The sequence below is a fragment of the Mustelus asterias genome, chromosome 20 (genome assembly GCF_964213995.1).
Source record: "Mustelus asterias chromosome 20, sMusAst1.hap1.1, whole genome shotgun sequence".
Classification (NCBI taxonomy): Eukaryota; Metazoa; Chordata; class Chondrichthyes; order Carcharhiniformes; family Triakidae; genus Mustelus; species Mustelus asterias.
In genome coordinates, this window is record NC_135820.1 from 52,502,945 (window position 1) to 52,526,941 (window position 23,997).

Here is a 23,997-nt window from a genome sequence, read left to right on the forward strand (position 1 = left end):
ATCCAGTTTATATTAGCATGCTTAAAGAGATGTAGTTCTGCTCCAACATTGAAGAAAGCCAAATGTATTTTTTAATGAAAATATCAGAATGGTTAGTGTTACGATCTCCCTGGAGAATGATAAATTTTAAAAAGATATTTGAATTCCAGTGACTGACTAAAAAAGATCACACACAAAAAGTTTTAAGACTTGCTATAATAAACAAACTAAAAGGCTGAACACTATTTTTGGAAGAAACTTATACTTTAAACTACAGAAAAGATCCCCCATGTCGTTTTTAACACAGTAAGAGTTTTAACAACACCAGGTTAAAGTCCAACAGGTTTATTTGGTAGCAAATACCATTTTCAACACAACCATTGATCCCATACTCATGGTTACACTTTACAGGGGATTTTCACAGCAACTTCATTGCAGTGTGAATGTAAGCCTTACTTGTGACAAATAAATAAACTTATAACTTTAACTTTGTTTGTTATGTGAACGCTTTATTCTCCTGGAAACTCTCCAGGGTTATTATCCACTCCCAATGACTTGCTTTCTCTTTTCTTTCCCAGATGAGTAACTTCCAATCCCTGAACTGACTTTCACAGTGAGGCTTATCCTGGAGATTCCTCGCTCTAGCTAAAGCTAAGTGAATCTTACAGCCTCATTTAAATTCTCGTGAACTTCATCTCTTTAGTCTGAGTGCGAGTTCCCACCTGCCTCCTGTATAGAGAAAAATAAAGACAGAATTTTCTCTGCTCCAGGTGCTAGACTGACCCTCTATTTCTCTGCTCTTTCTCTCACAAATTCTTGCAGAGTCACCATGGGTGTAGGGTTTAGAGATACCTTAGGAAAACCTGCAATCTGATATTGCAGTGGCTTCTTATGGACTATTTCCTGCCAAAAACCATCCTCATGGTGATGTGAATCACATGGGTCTTGTATCTAGGTAAAAATTTTAATGAGCTATCCTTTAGACCTGCAACTCCATTCTATCTTGAAATTAAATAGACAGTTTGAAGTATAACTATTTATAAAACCTGATGTTCCTAACACCACCCAATGAGACTTGGAGACTAACAGTCTATCCATATCAGTACAGCTGCTCCGATCACAAGTGTGAACATCTTGCATCTTCTTCCCTACAAGACCTCGGCCCCCACTTTACCATTAGCAACCAAGCAGGCAGGAGTCAGAGCTGGTCACATGATCTTCTTCAATCCTCCATTTAACCATGAATTAAAGAGACAGTCCCTAAAAATGAACTTGAACGGTTAGCTAAACATTATTTTAAAGCTTATTTTCTGGATCACTATATTCTAAATTACTGCATGGTTATTAATTGCCTTTACCTCCTAAACCTTAAACCTCAGTCACAAACTGAAGAAATGGTTACTGCTGATAATCTGCAGAATATATAATTAAAAATGTTGACTTTGTTTTATCAACATTGTTCTTCAGAAATAGGCTGCTGCAGAGCACAATAAGTTTAACCCCCATTCTCTGCTATTTGAAATTAGATCAATCTATAAAAAATAGGCATTTACAACTGCGAGAGCGCTCTGACTACCCTCACAAAGTGGCTGGGGTCATTTTAAGGCCTGCGCCTCATTTAAATAGAATCAGTGAGCAGAGGGTGCCAATCAGGACTCTCAGTACTGTTCATCAGCATGAGGTATTTTGATTGGCTGCTATGTCAATCACATCACAAACAGGCTCTGGGGTGAAATGGAAGGCTGAGCCCAGGTTTTTGTGGAGCCAGGAGGAAAACTCCTCTTCCTTCTGGTTCCATTGAAGTTTAGCATTGAAATCACACTTGGAGTGACAAGATTCAAACCTTTTAAGGCCAACTTGGGGGAGGCGATGGCCAAGTGGCATTATCGCTGGACTATTAATCCAGAAACTCAGCTAATGTTTTGGGGACCTAGGTTTGAATCCTGCCATGGCAGGTGGTGGAATTTAAATTCAATAAAAAATATCTGGAATTAAGAATCGACTGATGACCATGAAACCATTGTCATATGTTAGAAAAACCTATCCAGCTCACTAATGTCCTTTAAGGGAAGGAAACCTGCCATCCTTATCTGGGCTGGCCTACATGTGACTCCAGATCCACAGAAATGTGGTTGACTCTCAATTGCTTCAGGCAACTAGGGATGGATAATAAATGCCAGCCAGCGACGCCCATGTCCCATGAATGAATTTTAAAAAAGATTTGGCAGATGTAAATGTGGGTGGAACATGCACCGTGCATGTTTCCCCCAACCCTGCCAACCGCGTGTGCCCCTTTCAATCAGGGTCCTAGCTATATAAAAGTTCCTGATTTAAATAATCAAGAGGCATACCACCTGACCATCCAAGGGAAGGATTTGAAAAATTATAGTGCCTGGAGAATCAGTGCTAATTAGGCAATAAATTAACCAACGCCATTTCCAGACCACTTCTGCTTCACTGTCAGTTAAAATCAGCCCAAGGACTCAAAGCTAAGGGTGGAATTTTCTGGCCCTTCCTGCTGACAGGATCTTCCAGCCCCACCGGCGGCCAATGGCCAGTTGCCTCCACCTTCAGAAAACACACCGCAGGAGGCAGAAAATCCTGCCCTAAGTGTAATCCTACTATTATCCATTCCCCCTTCTTACCACCCCCTCATGTTCCCATCGCTACAATGTCCTTCCCCCCTTTTCAATGGTCCTCTCAACCCCTCAACTCCATCTTATGCTACATGGGTACTCACCTAACTCTACAGTCCAGCCACTTCCCATGACTGCCATTTGATACCACGCTCACCTCCACCAAAGCTGCCCACAAGAAACCAAAGGCCTTTCCCCACCTTCACGCTCTGCTTGACATACATTTCACTCAAAGGAGCTTTTCCTGATTTCAGGATTCAAAATTGTTTTGAAAAAAGAAAGCGAATCACAAATGAGGAGGGAAACTGTGCCAAACTACTTTTTTTGGTTATTTGTCTTTGACTGTCAGAAACTAAGAGATCTGTTTCAGAGCTGTAAGCAATTTGCATTGGCCTGTTCCAACTGTCCGACCATAAATTAACTTCAAAATTCAACTCAACTAAATGAGCAGCAGTGGCTGGAATCCTGAAACAAAAACAGAAGTGTTGAAGATACATAACAGTCAGCAACAATGGTGAGGACAGATCGGTTCCTGTCACAGTCCATAGTGGAGAAGCCAAATGCACCTTTGTTCTGTTCCTAAGCCAAGCGACCTGTTCCTCACCATCTCAACTCCCCTTCTATTCTGCGCCGATCTTTCAATCACAGGCCACACTGACAGTTCCAAAGAAGCTTAATGTCAGATTCAGGAACAATATTCCATCTTTCTGCTGGACACTCCTCAAACTTCAGGCCTGGAAATTGATCAGGAAATTCAGGCCTCTGCTACATCCCAATTTTCAATGGAAGCAAAATACCGCAGAAGCTGGAGATGAATTATTCTAAGCATTTTAGTTCCAGTTGTCTCCTCCATGAATTATTGTTTTGAGTCCGTATGACTCTTCTTCAGAGCTGTGACCATTTTCAACTCTATTTTAATTTCATACCTGACCCCCAGGATTTTCTTACACTTTCTCTCACTTTATCAACCACCGCACACACTTTGCTATTTACACAGACTTTGTTTCTTTAATCTCTTGGGCCTGCATAACATTCTGGCCTTAATGTCTTTTACTTGATTTTTCCCTTCTTCCCCTTTTCTTGATTGGACTAAAATCTGCCTCTTATGTTTCAGTTCCAAAGAAGCCTTGCTACTCAAAATACAGTTTTGCTTTCTCTCTGATATTTATTTGATTTGATTTGACTTATTATTGTCACATGTATTAGTATACAGTGAAAAGTAGTGTTTCTTGCACGCTATACAGACAGAACATGCCGCTCATAGAGAAGGAAAAGAGAGAGTGCAGAATGTAGTGTTACAGTCATAGCTAGGGTGTAGAGAAAGATCAACTTAATTCAAGGTAGGTCCATTTAGGAGTTTGACGTCAGCAGGGAAGAAGCCGTTCTTGAGTCAGTTGGTACGTGACCTCAGATCTTTGTATCTTTTTCCCGACAGAAGAAGGCGGAAGAGAGAATGTCCGGGGTGCGTGGGGTCCTTAATTATGCTCGCTGCTTTGCCGGGAAGTGTAGACAATGGTTGGGAGGCTGGTTTGCGTGATGGATTGGGCTATATTGAACCTTCAAAATGCAAGTGTGTACATTTTGTTAGACTGAAGGCATGGAGAAAGCTAAGTATCTGCTCTGATCCCAAAGTCCTTCTCCCACCTCATCGACTTCGTAATGCTTATCTAACACAAATTGAACAGATGCACAATCACAATATTGTAATTTCTTTCTCTTCACACCCTTTCAACTTGGACTCTGGTTTTTCAAAATTATTTAGTGAAGCCATTAAGGAAAAGAGACAGAAATGCAATAAAAACATCCCATTGGTACAATTACATTATGCACAGGATTCCCACAATAGCAATGACAAAGGTGACCAGATTATCAGTTCTGAGTGTGCAGGGTGGCAAAATGTTGGCCAGAACACTGGGAGAACTCATATGTTTTTCTTTGAATAGTGCCATGAGATGAGTTCCATCCACCTGAAAGGGCAGACGAGCTCTAGGTTTAATGCTTTAGCCAAAAGGTGACACAACAGTCCACACCCTCAGCAAGATGTGCCAGCACAGATTATGTGCTGAAGTCTCTGGGGTGAGTCTTCAACAAACAACCTTTTGACTCAGAGGAAGTGCTATGACTGAGTTAAGATTGACACCATTCGTGCAAATGTTTAAAAGAGGCTACAGTTAGAATGTTTGCTTTATTCTTGATACATTACCAAAGAGATGTGCTCTCAAGCTGGCAAATAAAATACAGTTGCATTGATGCTAGTATGTTCAATTAGACACAACTAATGAATGGGTGGCATGGTGGCACAGAGGTTAGCACTGCTGCCTCACAGTGCCAGGGACCTGGGTTCAATTCTGGCCTTGGGTGACTGTCTATGTGGAGATTTTACGTTGTCTGCGAGGGTTTCCTTTGGGTGCTCCAGTTTCCTCCCACACTCCAAAGCTGTGCAGGTTAGGTGGATTGGTCAGACTAAATTGCCCCTTGGTGTCCCAAAATGTGTATGTTTGATGGATTAGCCATGGGAAATGTGTGGGGTTATGGGGATGGTGTGGGGGAGAGGCTGGGTAAGATGCTCTGTCAGAGAGTTGGTGCAGACTTGATAGGCTGAATGGCCTCTTCTGCAGGGATTCTATGAATATGATAGAGAGAGACAATTATTTTCACTTGGCAGATTTGATTTCTAAATGTTACAAAAACACAGCAATGCCAATACTGACTCTGCATTTTTTTGTAATTTTTAACAGTACAGAAGACAGGTTCAAAGGAAGAGAATGCCACATGCTTTAATCAAACGTGAGTGTATTAATAACACTTTCTAGAACCTTTGTGAGACTGGGAATGGAATAAGAATGACACCAGTGGTATAACCTAGTAGAAATGAAGGGCCCGATTCTCCCATTGCGACCTGCAACTTTTCTGGCAAGTCCGGTCGGGAGAATTGCGTCGTCGGCCTTTTTCTGGTATTTGCGCATGCGCCGGGAATGCATGCATGTCTCCCAGAGCCGGAGAATAGTCACAGTCCAGACCACGCTGGAAACCAGCCGGAAGACAGGTAAGTCATTTGAATCTTTTTAAAATGTAGTTTAAATATGTTTTGCACGTCATTATCGGGAACTTGCCGGTCCTGATACAATCTCCCACCCCGCCAGTACTTCATTCCGGCGAGGTTTAGAGTAGCTCCCCACGTTTGGGAACTAGGGGAGACCTCACCAGAATGAAGGGGGGGGGGGGCAATCGGGGCCCTCCTGGGGGTCGGGTGGCAGGGGGTGGTGCCCCCTGGGCATGGGCACCCTGGCAATGCCAGCCTGTGTCCCCGGCCCTGCCCAAGGGGGGGACCACTATCGGGCTGTGGGGGGGTTTGGGGGGGGGGTAGCACTGTGGGGGGTCCCGGGCTGGTCAGCGATCAGGGCTACTACGCACGTGCAGAGTTCCAGAGCTGTCAGACTCCGGCATGAATAGGCCCCGCCCCCCGAGTTTTTAATAAGATTCCCGATTGTGACCTCTGCACAGAGTGCAGGGATTCAAGTGTGAAGCTGCCCTGAAAAAACAGTCGTGATCTAGAAGTTTTCCCAACAATTCAGCACTTTTGGGAGAATCGCTCCTGAGGTTTCACATCATTTTCTGACCAGTTACTTTGATCATCAGTTGATGAGTGATGAATTATTCGAGGTTTTGTAGTTCCAATTGTCTCCTCCATTAATTATAGTTTGAGATCTGTGATCTATATATGACAGCCATCTGTTTCAATGATTTGGTAACACTATTCATTGATTTTCGATATTATTTAAAGAAAGGCAAATAAAAATAAATGCAACAGATTTAAAATTCCATGCATGTTCTCACCAGTGTGGTTGTACTACACTCTGACACCTGAGCTAGTCAGCGTATTAGATGGTGTTTCCAAGAAACTCGATAGTAATATTAATGTTCAATAAAAAAAGCTTTAATATGACATTTATTGTAAAAATGGTTGTATGTTTTATGGTGAGAGCAGCAATGAGAGTTTTATAACTTGGTGATATGAAGGATGAAAAGAAATCAAACTTGGCCCTCACTCAATCACAGGAAACTACAATGAAGACTGAAAACAGTCAGGTGCATTTTCATTGCGGGAAAATTTTAATTCAATTAAAGCGAGTAATTGAAAACAATTGTGATATTCAAACACACTTTTAATGTAATTTCTAATGTTTCAATTTGTTTATTCCAAAACAGATATAAAAGAATTGTGTGCTGCTGCTTTTTGCCCCCAAAAGACTAACTCTAAAATATCTTGCACCATTATTAGTTAGAAATCCAGTAACGCAGTAAGTTCCGTGTTTAATAATCCAGGTGCTGGTTATTGAACCAATGCGCACATACTGATAGAGACAATAAAAAAAATCACAATCAACATTCCAAAAAGGTTGTGCTTGGTTTCCACCAGCAACATGATCATTTAGTGCTGGTTTGGCATCACCACAAAACCTCAAACTTGACCAAGATTTACTAATTCATAGACTTTTACTCTGGGACTTCGTGCAGGGATCAGAAGGCCATCCTTTCCACTTATCATAAAATATGATGGGGAGATGCCGGTATTGGACTGGGGTGGGCCCAGTAAGAAGTCTCACAACATCAGCTTAAAGTCCAACAGGTTTATTTGGAATCATGAGCTTTCGGAGTGTTGCTCCTTCATCAAGTGAGTCACCTGAGGAAGGAGCAGCGCCCTGAAAGCTCGTGATTCCAAATAAACCTGTTGGACTTTAACCTGATGTTGTGAGACTTCTTACTGTACCATAAAATACAACAAAATCCAAATGTTTATTCACATAATAGCATCTGAATTTTGTTGCTGCATGCAGATAGCACAAATTTCTGCCATGGAAGTGCTATTATTCCTTTGGGGGTTTACATGGTCCTTCTGAAATGAGGGCAGAGAGTACTAATATTTGCAAACTATTGATCTTATTGTTGTGTTAGGCAAAGGAGGATCATTTTTTTAATCATTCATTTATGGGACATGGTCGTCGCTGGCTGACCAGCATTTATTGCCCATCCCTATTTACACAAGAGCAATTAGTTAAGAATCAACTACAATGCCGTGGTTCTGGAGTCACAAGTAGACCTGACCAGGTAAGGACGGCAGATTTATTTCCCTATAGGACACTAGTGAACCAGATGGATTTTTCGACAAGCGGCAATGGTTTCATGGTCATCAATAGATTGCTAATTCCAGATATTAATACTGGAAATTAATAATATTAATTAATTAATAATGAATTAATAATAATTTCAGAAATTAATACCAGGAGAGAATGAAAAACATGGTGTGTTGCATTCTGTTCCTACAACAGTTAATTTCAGACATCAATCGTTCTTACGAAACTAACCAAATGACCACTACCATGACAGGGGTGCATGCAGTTACTGATTTGCTACTTTCAATCTATTCCTTAAAGATAATTGGTGAGCAACTGTACTAAGTTTCCTTTATTTTGATCTGGCATATTGTGCTGGTAAGGAACTTAAGTTGTTCTCCATTTGACAAGTAGTTGAACTTATCTAAAGTAGTGGTACATTTAGGAAGCATTGTTACTGAAGTAACTATGTCTTAAAAGGCTATAACAGGCAGCAATGTTATTGATGACTTGGCTGCAGGGAAGGACAGAGTTGCAACTGGATCAAAGAATGAAATGAAACAGAGAGGAAAGCAATGAAGAATTAGAATTGGATGGGCAAATGCAATGTTACCAGCAGGTTAGCTAACCGAGTTCCCACCAAGTTTTAAATTGAGAAGTCCTCATCGCTGATTCCCAATCTTTACTTAGTCAGCTCAGTAAAATGCTTAAAAATAATAAAAGAAAGGCACCATTAATTCTCATCTTTGCCTTCTGTCCAAATGAAAACAGTCACAATACCTCAAATCTCCCCTCACGACTATCGTTTCTCATCCTTTTCAGGTATTGTTGAACCAGATTTTTTTTTCAACTCTAACTTTATGCCATTGTTCATTATGTGTGGTATGATGATCTCATCAATCTACACGGATTAGACCACTAATTGAAGTAATCTAATTAAAAAGCTATCAAAGCAAAGATTTAAACTGTGAAGACAATGAGAGAAGGAGCAATGGAGAAACAAACAGAAAAGGCATGCTGTGTGGTATTTATGGTATTATGTGTCAGGACAGTGCGTCATAACACTATTATAAATCATAAAAAGTGTGTTTTTAATAGACTGCATTTTTTAAAGACTAAGTATTCAGACAGCTCAAAGAGCAGCCAGTCAGATTTGTGGATGAGCCTGTGTTTATCTTTTGAGAGGACATATACATTCTTTCTGATACTGACTCAACATTCTTCAGACCAGGAAATGATTGAAACTCCACTGACACCTTCATTGTAAAAACTGTGAATTTGTGATTCAAGAAACAAGAGGTTTCAGGATATTGAGGCCACAGGTGGCAGAAAGAATCCAACTGCCGAATGGGATTGCCACAGCACCTCATTTGGACCATGATTTGACACTGATAATAGATCACATGATACAGTGGGTGGGATTTTCTGCCCTACTTCCCCCAATTTCAAAGCCTTCCCTTCAGACAATGTACAAACGTGATTTTCAAACAACAGGCATGAATCAAAACAGAGACTGAGATCTTAAAGTTTTAAAAAAAATTTATTTATTAGTCACAAGTAAGGCTTACATTCACACTGCAATGAAGTTACTGTGAAATTCCCCTAGTCGCCACAGTCCGGCACCTGTTCGGGTCAATTCACCTAACCAGCACGTCTTTCAGATTGTGGGAGGAAACCGGAGCACCCGGAGGAAACCCACGCAGACACGGGGAGAACGTGCAAACTCCACACCGACAGTGACCCAAGCCGGGAATCGAACCCGGGCCGCTGGCGCTGTGAAACAGCAGTGCTAACCATTGTGCTACCGTGCATCCCTCCCACTTTTATAAGTTTCTTTTTATATAAGTATTATTTTAATTCCAATGTAAATTATAGTTGGACAAAATCATGTTTTGGTGTGTGTGTGAGCATGTGAATAAGAAAATTTGGCATGTCCGCTGCGACGATCACCAAGTTTTACAGATGCACCATAGAAAGCATCCTTTACGGAAATAAGCTTGGTATGGCTCCTGCTCTAACCAAGACCACAAGAAACTACAAAGGGTCATGAATATAGCCCAGTCCATCACACAAACCTGCCTCCCATCCATTGACTCCGTCTACACTTCCTCCTGCCTCGGGAAAGCAGCCAGCATAATTAAGGACCCCGCGCACCCCAGACATTCTCTCTTCCACCTTCTTCCATCGCGACAAAGATACAAAAGTCTGAAAACACATACCAACTGACTCAAGAACAGCTCTTCCCTGCTGCCTTTTGAATGGACCTACCTTATATTAAGCTGATCTTTCTCAACACACTATCTGCAACTGCAATACTATGGCTGGTATTTTACGACCTCACTCGGGCGAGGCTCGTAAAATCCCACCTGAGGCCAATGGAGAATTCCGTTCTGCGAGCCTTGCCCACCTCGATTCCGGGGCAGGCGAGGCAGTTAAATTCTAGCCTATGTCTGTATAGTTTTGTCTGTATAGCTTGCATTATACGATACTTTTCACTTATCCCAATACATGTGACAATAATAAATCAAGTAAGTGAAATCAAACATAGTTTCTTTAATAACCTCCAGGGCAAGAGTGTGAAAAATAAATTAAACTTTTTCCTTTTTAAATACAAAAAGCTTGCTGCTTGGTTATTTAAAATTAACTCACTCACTCCAAGAGCAAGGAAACGCACACACACACACTCTCATATAAACATAAATGATCATGGGCAATAAAAGGTAACACCTTAAAATTGTCCATGACATGATTAGATATAATCACCTGCCCAGCAATGATCTTGATAAGTCAGTTGACAACCATGGTAGGTAAACACGTCCACGGTAAAAGTGGATATTTAAGTAATTATTTTCTCCGTATATTTACAAGAACTATTCTGTATCAGACATGAGTTAACTAAATGATGTTAACATGAAGAACAACATACATGCTTCAAAGTACATACACATTCATTATGCGCTCCGCTTTGTAAACAGGCTTTTCAATAACTTATTATGGCTTCCAGTTGGATACAGAAAACCCAATCATAGTAATTCAAATGTAAATTATAGTTGGACAAAATTCAAATCATGTTTCTAAAATTGAGTCTAATTTCAGTTCCACAAAAAGTAGATGTTTGTTAGTGGCAGATGGAACTGATTATAAGCCAAGATACATAACTATATACACAGTGCTAATTTGTTTCTCAGCCTAATGGCCACATTGCACAAATAGCATTATACACACTTCAGTGAGCACCCAAATCTGAATAAGGTTTGTGTTCTTAAATTGACATTTTGCCCAGTGTGTACCTGATGAAAGATAGGTGTTGTATTGCAGCATTTGGATTTATCAAGAGCAGCCAGGTTCGAGCAACTGGTAATGGTAGTTCAGATTAATTATGCTTAGAGGGTGCAGGTTCATATTTCCTCAGTCACAAACATTAGCACTACTGCCTCACAGTGCCAGGGATCTGGGTTCGACTCCCAGCCTGGGTCACTGCCTATGAGGAGTCTGCATGTTCTCCCCTTGTTTACGTGGGTTTCCTCCGGGTGTTCCGGTTCCCTCCCACAGTCCAAAAGATGTGCTGGTTAGGTGCATTAGCCATGCTAAATTCTCCCTCAGTGTACCTGGACAGGGCCGGAGTGTGGCGACTGGAGATTTTCACAGTAACTTCATTGCAGTGTTAATGCAAGCCCACTTGTGACACTAGTAAATAAACTTTAATGACTTCTGAACATAGTACCACACACAGCAAGTAAAGCCAGCATGCAAACCTGGAATAAACAGAAATTACAAAATACAGTTTGCCTTTATGTTAATTAACCACAAAACTGATGCACAAGTCAAATTGATCCGTATTCTTTAACAACGTAATTTTTTGCAGCTTTTTGTGTTTCCTGCTTATGACTGATTAATGACATAAGTAATAAACCATCCTCAGGGTTAGTATTTTTGTGTCACAGCGCTGGATCCAAAAGTAATATAAATAAACAGGAACTACAAAGAACTATGAGTGAATAAGGCTGCTGTCGACTTGATAAATGCACCCATGCATTGACACACAGCTAAAATTAGCCATAAGGTGGCAAATGCAGAATTTGAGAGAGGTTGTCTGATTTAATAGGTGAACATGGTGTGGATTAGAAAAACACCAGCAAGCTTCAGTTCGTAAAAGCAGCACAAAACTGATAGAATTTAGAATATTCCCAGTTTGAACCAATGTTGAACAAACTAATTTCCTGGGGGAAGGTTAGTGGCAGCTCAACTGGCCTCAGACCTCTGCGTTACAACGGGGCAAATCATCCAGGATTCCCAAGCCAAAGGCCAGTTAAACCCTCTGTTGGGAAATATGCGCGCAGATGTCGAGGGGAATAGGATTAAATAATAACCTCACAGTCAATTAGCCCTGTGGAACGTCACTGCTCAACTCACACATGAAGAATTTGGATCAGATATTAAAGACTTTGGGAGTTATTTCAAGTATGAATTGACATCTCCAAGAGTAGAGGGCATTGGCTAGATAAAATTCCCAACTATGCTCTCCTTCCCTCCATCTATTCATTCCAAAGGTTTTACCAAACCTTCCTGTAATAACTCAGGAAATTTGACTGGATTGGAATTTCAAATCCAATTGAAATGCAAAGTAAAACCATTACTATGGTATACACATACTAGTCCCTGCTTGGTATTTTATAAGACCGAGGAAAGGCTTCAACACTGTTGTCTTCCTTGGGAGTCAGAGCCACGTTTATGGCCTTCACCTTCTCTTCGATAGGGTGTAATCCATCCTTGTCAACTCTATACCCGAGGTATGTCACCTTATTTACCTGGAACACACATTTTCCCTTTTCAATTGAATGCCACCATAAAAAAAAGCCCTAAGACCTCCTCCAAACTCTGCAAATGTTCCTTTGCTGTAGTTCCTGAGATTAAAATGTCATCCAGTCAGACTGCCACTCCGGGCACCCCTTGAAAGATGTTCTCCAACGTAAAATGGCACAAGCCGAAGACACCCCAAAGGGCAAGCGAGAATACTCATACAGTCCTTTGTGAGTGTTTATAGTGACATGCTTTCTGGATGATACCCAAGCTCCAGTTGGAGGTGGGTGTGGCTCATGTCTAATTTGGAAAACATGTGACACCCCCCGCCGCCCCAGCCGGCTTTGCATACAAGTCTTCTATGTGTAGCATAAGTTATCTGTCTAAGCGGGAGGTTCTGTTGACTGTCAATTTGTAACCCCCGCAGGGATGGACTGAATTGTCAGGTTTTAAAACTGGGAGTGCTGGCATGGTCCATTCAGCAAATTGTACTGGGCTTATAATGCCAAGTGCCTCTAGATGTTCCAATTTGGCCTCTACTTTGGCACATAGTGCATATGGGACCGGTTGTGCCTTTAATTATTTAAGTCAGGCCTCTGGGTCCACATAGATCTTGGCCCTAGCACTTGGAACTCTTTAGGATACTTTCCAATGACTTTGTACAGACTTCCAGTACTCATTTTAAAGGTCTGTTGCCAATCCAGGCAGATCGTCTGTAGCCGGTCCCTTACCAAAAGGTTGGTTCTTGCACCACTATCATCGGGAGTCAGACTGTCTATTACCCGTGCGTAACTGGGGTTACAGTGGTCCCAATAATATGTAAAGGCTCCCCCATTTATGTGGCAGGCTTAAAGACAAGATTCCCAATCAGAGTTGCCAAAAGGTTTGCTTCCCAATAATACGTACAGCGGCTCCTGTGTTTACCTCCATGTCTAGGGGGTGGCCATTTATCAGCAATGTAATTCTGATTGGAGCCACTTTGGGTGCGGTGATGCAATTTAGCTGCATCAATTCCTTGTTCTCAGGCTGGCTTTATTTGTAAAGCCCTGTCCTGAGGTGGCTTTGCCCTTTGGCCTGGGTGGTACGTATTTTGCCTGTTTCAGTAGCCTTGTCTGTGGCGGACCCTATGACTACAAGTGCAGCCTGAATGTGCTAGCTCCTCATTGTATTGTATTGAGAAGACTTTGCATCTAGTTCTGGAACCTCCGACTCCAATCGCCCTTTCTTGGCAGCAAGTGGGCGGTATGAGCGTTATCCACTGGAGACATGGTTCTGCAGTATGGATTCCTGAAGCTCCCGGGCTCTTTTTTCCACCTTTCCATGAGAAGGGGTCAGTTCTTTGACTTTCTTGATGTCCAGTTAGTAGCCTCCTTTGGGTTGCAATGTTATTAATTCCACATACTAAACGAAACGATCCCTTAACATTTCCGGAAGTGCTGATGTGTACTCACAGTGTTCTGCCAATTTCCGCAATCGCAACAAGAATTCAGTGACTCATTTTCCAGGGAGTGTAATCGCTGTGTTAAACCTGTAGCATTGCAATATAACAGACGGAGTAGGGTCGTGGTGGTCTAATATCTCTACCAATTCATCATTTTGAATCTGGGGCTACTGGGTAGGTTAAACTTTTTATGATGCTGAAAGTTGGGGCCCCACAAGTGGTCAGAAAGCTGACTTTTTGCCAGTCATCCCCTTCTATCTTATTTGCCCAGAAGAAATATCTTAATATTTCAGAGTAGTGGGGCCAATCCTCCACACCCACATCATAAATTTCCAGTTTCCCAAACAGCAGCATTTTCATTATTTCCCCATCTCTGTATTACCGGGATCATTGAAGGGCAAGGCTATCCAAAACTTTTCTTGTTTCTCATCACCAATTTAATGACTCAGGAAGCCCAAATGGAAAGGAACATAGTTTATTACAGAATGCAAAGTAAAACCACCGCCATGGTGTACACACACTAGTCCCTGCCCGGGACTGCAGTACAGCAGGCCCAGACTGGGCCTGCCTAATAAAAGGCTCAGGCAATGAGTTTAGGCCGGGCAGACCATCGCCTATTACCAAGGGAACTCATACTCAACAAACCCCACAGGAAGCTCAATCAGTGATTCCCCATTGACCTCTTGGGAGCTATCATGTCCCTACCTACCTAGGCCTATATATAGGCTTACCTATAACCCTCAATCCTATTAAGTTCCATGTACTCATCCAGGAGTCTCTTAAAAGACCCTATTGAGTTTGCCTCCACCACCACTGACGGCAGCCGATTCCACTCGCCCACCACCCTCTGTGTGAAAAACTTACCCCTAACGTCTCCCCTGTACCTACCCCCCAGCACCTTAAACCTGTGTCCTCTTGTAGCAGCCATTTCCACCCTGGGAAAAAGCCTCTGAGAGTCCACTGATCTATGCCTCTCAACATCTTATATACCTCTATTGGATGTCCTCTCATCCTACGTCTCTCCAAGGAGAAAAGACCGAGCTCCCTCAGCCTTTCCTCATAAGGCATGCCACTCATTCCAGGCAACATCCTTGTAAATCGCCTCTGCACCCTTTCATGTCCTGGACCCTTTCCATTAAGTAAGACACTGCAGAAATTACGATGGTTTCTCTATGCAAAAAAACTGGGATTTAATTTATTTTACTGAAAAAAAACCACATTCACTCTAACTGATTTTAAATTCTGCAAAAGTCACAATATACCAACATACTTAAGTGAATGATAAATATTATTCACTGAGTTAAGTGAATTATGATTCAAACAATAATGGAGGTGTTAATAGGAGAGTTCAGTTTCTTTGAAAGAATTTGAACATTTAGTGCTAAATACTGCCATTATTTTCATTATTACATTAACATGAATTATTGGTAAAAGCGAAAGAGGAGACAGCTCATTCTTTCTGACCAGCCTGTAGAGTTACCAGTTTAATTCCATTGACTGCTGCCCTCACCACTTTCTACTTCAGACGTTGCTACTCTGATGGAATTAAACTGCTTCACAAAATTACAGTTCATCAATTCTCAAATGCTGCTGCAATAAAGACTGAATTTCACAAAATGCCAAAAAAAATGACATAACTGGCATGTGTGAATTCAAAAAGTGAGAGCTTGCAACCGGGTATTTGCTGAGAATGTACCTTTGTCTAAGTCATGCTGTTAATAATTAAAATCACTATAATGGCAGTTTTGCAGATTACTCCTTCAATGACATATCAGGAGTTCTACTGCATGGCAAAATATGTGCTGAAATGGTCCCCAGCGCAATGTTCAAACTAACTTATTTCTCTTGAGTTAAAAAGTAATGCTTCTTCTCATACAATTACCAGTTTTAATTGAACTGGTACTTTAGTCAGAAGCACAATAGCAAATGTAGGTCAGTTGCAACTTTGCAAACATACTGCAACTCCAAATAGAATCTCCAGAATGCTGGTAAAATCAAGTGCACACTGACATCCCTCTGGTTCATCAATCATCCACAGGAACTACTCCGGTAACATAAATGCAGGAAATATTCCACTTTGGTCAGATACGTTTTGAACTTTTGGGAAAAAAAACAACTCAGTCAGGCAAATCTGTGGCATAAATAATTATCAGATCCCTAATTATGTGAGGGGCGCTATATTATAATCTTCAGGAAACTTCAACATGATCTTAAACGGAGCGTGATAAATTAACTGGTCCTTTTTCCCCTCCATGAAGAATTTGGATCAGATATTAAAGGCCACCCTGAACCTTGGGAGTCATTTCAGAGTATCTCCATTCAGTTCATCAGCAGCATGGTGGCACTGTGGTTAGCACTGCTGCCTCACAGCATCAGGGACCTGGGTTCGATTCCAGCCTTGGGTGACTGTCTGTGTGGAGTTCTCCCCTGTGTCTGCATGGGTTTCCTTCAGGTACTCTGGTTTCCTCCCACAGTCCAAAGATTTGCAGGTTCGGTGGACTGGCCACGCTAAATTGCCCCTTAGTGTCTCAAGATACATGTGGGTTACATGGGATTAGAGGGGCAAATGCGTGGGGTTATGGAAATAGGGCAGGGGGTGGACCTGGGTATGAATCTCTATCAGAGAGTTGGTGCAGACTCAATGGGCTGAATTACCTCCTTCTGCACTGTAGGGATTCTTTGATTCTATGAACAGCATAACCCTAACCTTCCAGTCACCTGTCATTTTACTTCTCTTCTCTGCTCCCATCTGACCTCTCTGTCCTTTACCTGTTCTAGTGAAGCTCTATGCAAGCTTAAGGAACGGTGCCTCATCTTTTGGTTTGGCACTTTACAACCTTCTGGCATTTGTGACATTGGAGTCAACAATTTCATAACCTTTGCCCCCACTTTTTAGATGGCAGCTGTTGGCCATATCGTTGTTATTCTCATCCACATCTCCCTTGGACCCATCTCTTGTTAATTTACTTGTCCCCTTACTATCTCCTTTTTCCTTACATCACCATCCATCCCTTTTGTCATTTAATTTCTCCTGGTTTCCATGCTACCGCATAAATTCTCTTTCATCCTTTCCACCCTTCCCTTTTTCCCAGCCTCTGTGTTTGCTTAAAACCTGCTCCACCTCTATGTTTTCAAGTTGTGGCGAAAAATCATCCACCTGAAACGTTAGCTTTGTTTCTCTCGCCACAGATGCTGCCTGACCTGCTGAGTATTTCTGCTTTTATTTCAGATTTCTTGCATCTCCAGTTTGTGCTTTTGTATAAAAAATCAATATGTTTCTGTGGAATAGAGTGAAAATATCTATCACATGTTTGATCATTTTAATGTAAAATGTGGATACAATACTGATTAAATAATTTTAGCCTTTAATCAGTTAACTCAAGTTTATATTACTTGGTAATTTGTGTAAAGGTTTAGGAGATCCAACATACTGCACCCTGGACAAGGACGTGAACCAGATTAGCATATTTAAATCCTCATTTAAATATGCTCTGTTGGTTTTAAGCTGGATTCTCCCTGCTCCTGGGATTCTCCGACCCTTGGGGGCAGCAAGAACCCGACGCAATTCACTACTGATTTCCAAAATCAGAAAGCAGCTGTGATGACCACACTGGGGGGCTCGGAGGTTATTGAAGCCCCTGGCTGGACTGGGAAATGGCTGTGTAGTGCGCTGGCACTGCCCACTGCACCCTGGCAATGCCAGAAGGGGAGCTGAAGGAGAGAAGGGGGTGGCTAGAGGGGATGGGGCATGGGGGAGGCCTCAATGGGGCAGGGTAGGGGGGGGGCTGCTGGAGGAGGGGGGGGAAACGGGGGGGCACGGGGAGGCTCCTGAAGTGGGAAGCCCTTTGGTGATCCCAAAGCGGGGTGTCGCTCACTTGGGATGGGGAGGGGGGGGGGGGAATGCTGGGAGTGGATGCAGGTACCAGCAAACGGGGGGAGCTGATGCCAGCGAGTGGGGGAGGTGGTCTTAACCAGTGAGTAGGAGTCAGGGGGGAGGGGGGGGGGGGCGGGATGAATAGGGTTGGCTGGAGATCAGGGCACCCTTTAAAATTGATGCCCCAATCTCCAAGGAGCCGGTCTTGCCAGCGTCTTTAGGTCTCTACTCCAAAAAAGCTTCTGAATGTGGGTGAATTGTGAACTGAATTGCAGTGACCCTCCCAGCAGGAATCTCACTGGTTTTCCTGCTTGGAAATGTTTTGGGAGAATTAAGCCCCATGCTAGGTTGCTAACTATTGTCATAGTGAGCAATGGTGACATGTACTATTTGAGGCAAAGATACAATTTGATTGGGTTCAATAAATTGTTAGATGATACATCACAACAGACATAAATAATGGTTGTTAATAGTTGTCAGCATTGCGATACCAACCTTAACAGCGCCCAACACCACACAGTCATTCGATACAAAGCAAACAACGGTACAAACCTTCTGTACTCTACACATCATTCATCCAAAAGAGATACAATAAATAGCTTGAAAGATCTGCATATATCAAAATCACATCATGTCTCTCGAGTAATATTTCAATGCACTTCACATAAACTATTTTAATGTGCTTACACTGTTATTATGCAGGGATGGCAGTCATGTACAGCAGTCAATTTGAGCAAAATACCACCAACAACAATTAGAAAGATGGTCAGTTCATCTGTTTTGAGTGATATTGGTTAAGGAATAACTGCTTGCTGGTATAGACAACTGAATACATATCAAGTTTTACACATTAGTTTGATGAAACCTTTCAACCATAGACTGATAAACCTAGGATGTAGTCCATTGATTTAGTTATTTCAGCAAATGATGTTGCTGCTGTTTCTCTTCCCGCACTTAGTGGTGACAAGGCAGATTTTCATCTGTTCCCATAGCGAGGTTTTTCCTGGAACACGTTGCTAGCCTGTTGACAAAGGCCTATAGTTTGAGGGACACCGCTTTGCACCAAGCATGGGGGATCAGGGGTCTCCTCCGCTCTTATGGCCTGCCATTGGTGTGTGTTGGAAGGATTTTGCAGGTTGGTGCTCAACCTATTGGCAGTATTATGAACTCACCTTCATTGGCCATCAAGTCTAGGGGTGGGACTTGAACCTGGAATTTCTGGGCCGGGGCAGGGACACTATGGATTGTGCCACAAGGCCTCTGTGCTGTATTAATATACCAGAGCATTTTTTCTAAGGATTTTAATTAGATTGGAGCTTTTATGCATTTTACAGTTTGCAATAAGTAATTGTTTTCTCTGTATGTTTAATTTATGTTGTAATCATTGGACTTAATTGGAAAAAATGTCAAGAAAATACATGGAATATTAACCTCAATAAAAATCGATCACTGCTGACAGAAATGAAAGGCATCATTATATAATTACTCTTTACAATCAACAATTTATTTGTCTTAACATTAAAAAATGCAACACTCACATGAATATTCCCTAAACACAAACAAAAGTCTTGATATCACTGCTATCTCAGTCTTCCATACTAGTCTGTCTAATTTCATTGCTTTAAGGCTGTGTGATTTATCACACCTCTGCTGCAAATTGTGAAGACAAGCCATACTTCCAGAATATATTACCAGGGTACCCAAAACATGTCACCAGGAGAACCACATAGTGCCAATGCTGCCATGACTTGTCCCTTCTAATTCTCCCCTCTCCCTGCAGCTAAGTGCCACCGATAGCAGCTGCCTACTCAGCACAGTTCAGAGTTAACCAGAATTCAGAACTGAACTGAACTGAACCACTCTCCTATGGCATACTCCACAATATGATGATATGCTACCTTCACACAAAATATCCTTTACAATACCTGATACATTTTGGAAGTTATAAAACCCCTATTCCATTTGGAAATATTTGCTATACAACAACTTATTTTGTTCCATTGAATGTTACTCTCTATGTTGATCAGGGTTTTGAAAACCTTCAAATTCAATGCATCTGTTGCTAAAGGTATGTTTAAACTTTAAGTTTGGCATTTGAGGTTGTACTTATAAAATTTACTATTTTTTCCTAGATTTAAATTACTGAGAATCTTTTGTGCATTTTACTGTTGCAGTAAGTAATTCATCATTCTGTTTGTTTCAGTTGATTTTCCTAATTTACATTGTAATTATTTTCTGTCAAAACCTAATTAGAAAAAAAATCAGGAAACTGGAAAATTATACAGAATATTAACCTACATAGAAGGGACTGCTCTGATCAAGAGCGAAGGAAAGCTATGAAATGCACTTTGTTGCACTAAACATATTCTGGATGATGAAGTTATAGAGAATGGACATCAATCTATTTCAAGTATAAATCAGAGGTAGACATTTATTTGGGAAACATGACCTTTGATACACATGCAATAAATCACAGGCAAACGCAGCCTTTCCTGAAACACTGTCCAAGATAGCTCTCAGATATAAATGCTCCACCTTGCAATTGTACCTTTTCCTTTGAGAAAATCTAAATATTGACATCCCAAACTCTGTTACATCTATGTCCACTCTGAAGATTCCACAAAAATAAATCTATTTACATAACTCCTGCAGCAATATGTTCTCTTTTCCCTTTACAAGAGTGCAAGAAAGTACAGCATTAGGCCATCTGTGAGCTAAATATGATTCTATTAAGTATAGATATGAAAAACTTAGAATTCACAGATGAAAAGAATGACACTTTCAAGGTAAATCAACAAAGAAGGTGCAGTGTAACGGTATAAATTAAACAAGAGTGAGGCAGATAAACTGACAGTTGTGCCTGTACGCACACACACAGCAACAAACGTGTTAATAGGAAAGAAAGGATAAAAGTATTAACTAAAATGTCAAATATGCACATGTTAATAAATTCATAAAATTGGTAACAGGATTAATGAGGCAGCTCAGGCTGGTGTAAAATGTACCTATGCATTTGCAATAAGCTGCAGAATCTGTCCTAATGAAAATATAAAATGTAGTAAAGTATAAAAATGAACATGGGATAGTTTGATGCTTTGAAAACTGATGATAAGAGATGACACTACGAACTGTTAGAGTAGTACGTCTGTTTCACACCAGTAACTACACATAACTTAATACTGCTTCATGCTAATTAAACTCCTAGACAAGTACCATCTGCCTGAATTGAACTGAAGCCCCAGATGAACCTTTTTCCATCTCTATCTAATTCAACTTTTCCCAATGCTTTTGCCCTAGCATTACACTGGACTTGATAAATTGTTAAACATATCAAACCTATCGATATATATATATTTAAGTTGTGGGGTCCGATGGATGGCCTGGAGTTTCAGTCAGTTACTTTTGGGGATCCTGATTTCCTTCCAGGGAAATCTCAGTATATTAACTCCATCCCAGAGCAAATTCTACCTGGTTCATGGAAGACGCAGTCTTGTTGAACTTAATAGATAACGCTGTATTACTATTCTATTTTATTTTCTTAATGGTTATTATTAAAAACTAATGTAGTACTGCTGACTGAAAGAGTAGTCACTAATTAAACAGTTGAGACAGTAGATAATACCCATCTTCCTTATCATACTTTCCACTGAATTAATTCATTGTTATTTTAAATTAATGATCACTATCATTGATTGCCTATCTAATTTATTTAAAAAGACTTTTTGATATTGTCTGCACATCAGCGTATGAAATTGCAACTCTTTTTGCAACATACCAGTAGCAATGTGCTCCAAACACTTCAAATTCATTAGAAGGTTGATGCTCTAAAACTGCAGTTTATGCAGATGTTTTTAAACTATTTATATTTTAATTTGGAAATAGCAGATTGATATATAGAAAATTTGTTCAAACAGGTCTAAGGATTGAAGTTATACACAATTTAAACAATTGATTCTTAGACAGTACAGTGATCATCCTCAATAATTCACTGGCCTTCGGTTGTCCTCTGCACTGGATTAGCTTTTGCCCACTGTGAGGTTGGGAGTAGTAGAGCACAAGATTAACATGGCCACCGAATCATCTATTCTCATGAGATTGGCTTGCCATCTCTAATATCATCAACCCTTGCTCAGTTATTTAGGCATCTCACTACAATATATTTGACATTAATTGGAGAAGACAAAGTCAACACGGTACGAACATTGAAACAGAGGACAAGTGTACACATTAGATTAGATACTTCTATTCCGCTCCAAGTTCAAGAAACTTCCCTAAACATTGAGACCAGAACGATGCTGGAAAATCCTTTCCAACAGGAGTTCCCCAAACAAGGTTGGAGCAATCCAGGTTAGGTCCTTTCACCAAGGACAATGAAAGCACACTCATTGAAATTCACAGCCGATCATATGGTGCAAAGCACTTTCTAAAGTCAATTCAGGCATGATTTGATTGCTCCCAGGAAATAATTTAATAAATCAGTTAAACGCGCAAAGCGGACAACAGAATATTGTGGCTGACAGCTGCATAAACAGGTCCCTCTATCAAACAGTCTTCAAATCGCTGTCTTGTGCCAGCGTTTGTGTGGTGAGGACATTAAGTATCTTTGAACCAAACAAGTGCAATCTAGAAGTCTGACCGAATCCTGAAAGTAACTAATTACAATGATTTAAAGAAGTCTTGCACATTTTTAAATGTGGGGCAGCTATTACATTTACCTGTTCTTTATATCTCTCATAGCACAATATTCTATTATAGATTACGTTGGATGAACTGTCAATCTAGATTTACTCGAATTATCATTTCATCTTCAAACGGCTGCCATACTGCGCCAGATACCATGCAATTTTGAAAATCTACCTGTCCCGAATTAGGTTGAATGGAACAATTATTCTGGAATTCAAAGCGTGCAAAAAATTTACCAAAGGGTGATTACCTTGGCAGCCATCGAGGAGCTGGGCTTCTCTAAAAGGTCCCATAGTTTCTTCCTTTTCTCTGCACAGAAGGTGTTATCAAACTCTTCTCCCTCTCTGTCCCTCATCGTTTCCGCTTCTCGTTTCAGTTCCTCGTTCATCTGCTCCTTTTTCTGATGGTACCTGGCCTGACAACAGGACTCCAGGTAGATCTCGTCTATCCCCCAGTAGTCCAGCTCCTGACTGAAGGACAAGGCGCACATCTCTTCCATCATATGCAACTTGCCCGTGCGGTAAAAATTCAAAATCGACGTAAAAGCCCCGGGGTGACGGTCAAAAAAGTATTCGTTTCCCTCCAGATTGTAATCATCACAGCTTTCCATCAGGGACTCGTGAGTATTGCAATCTCGAAGCTTACCCAGCCGCGTCCGGGGCAACCTGTCCAAGGTTCTCCAAAGTACTTCATGTGCAAGCCCCCCAACGTTGAGCTTTACCCTTCTGGAACACGCCTTACTCCGGATGATCTCCATGGGATCCGGAGGCAGGGAGGAGGTCGATCGAGATTCCCCTCTGTTTATTCCCGCGGGCATTTTTTCCAGTTTTTTGTTGTTGTTATGTTGCTGTGTCTCTTCAGGAAGGCTGAATTTAACAGATCACATGAACTGCCCAGGTTTTGTCAGGACTCAGTGCAAGGGGCTTTTCATCTGGCCGTTTGTGCATCCATTCTCGAAGCTGGGGAAATAAAGGTATTTGGTAGTGAGATCCAATAGGTTTCTCAGATCCAAATGACCTACAAAACGGAGCAAGTGCATCCCTCTTTAGCGCGGTGTCAGGTAGAGCGGGCGCGCTGCTTTATCCATTAATCAGTCAAACAAATAGCTCGTTTAATCTGCTCAAGGGGACAGATTGCTCTCTCTCTCTCTCTCTGAGCAGGCGAGCTCCCAATGGCCAGAGCCCGTGTTGCGGCAGGAGGCCAGTGAGAGCTGTCCACATGCCGGAGCTGAAAGGCAGCGCAGCCACAGGGCAGCTTCTGCAGGGCAGCACACACCTAGCTGGGGCAGGAGGAGGGGATGGGGTGGAGGGGAATCACATTACACACTGAGAAGCCCACAAACTCCTCCAACTTATCCCCATCAACAAATGGCAAGATTCTAACAGGTAACCATCATTTCATTGCAGATCACAGACCCTGCCAGGTCTTAGTCGAGAAATAAAGCTCATTTGCTGATCTTGCCTTTACGTC

The 23,997-nt window shown here is 41.5% G+C and overlaps 1 protein-coding gene across 1 annotated transcript in view; it reads right to left on the reverse strand.

Annotated features, from left to right (window-relative positions):
* The window catches only part of kcnb1 (potassium voltage-gated channel, Shab-related subfamily, member 1), a 310,311-nt gene extending 286,967 nt beyond the window's left edge, over positions 1-23,344 (reverse strand). Inside the window, exon 1 of the mRNA XM_078236065.1 lies at positions 22,778-23,344. Coding sequence (XP_078092191.1) covers positions 22,778-23,344 — 567 coding nt within the window. The remainder of the gene's footprint in view (positions 1-22,777) is intronic.
* Between the last annotated feature and the right edge of the window lie 653 nt (positions 23,345-23,997).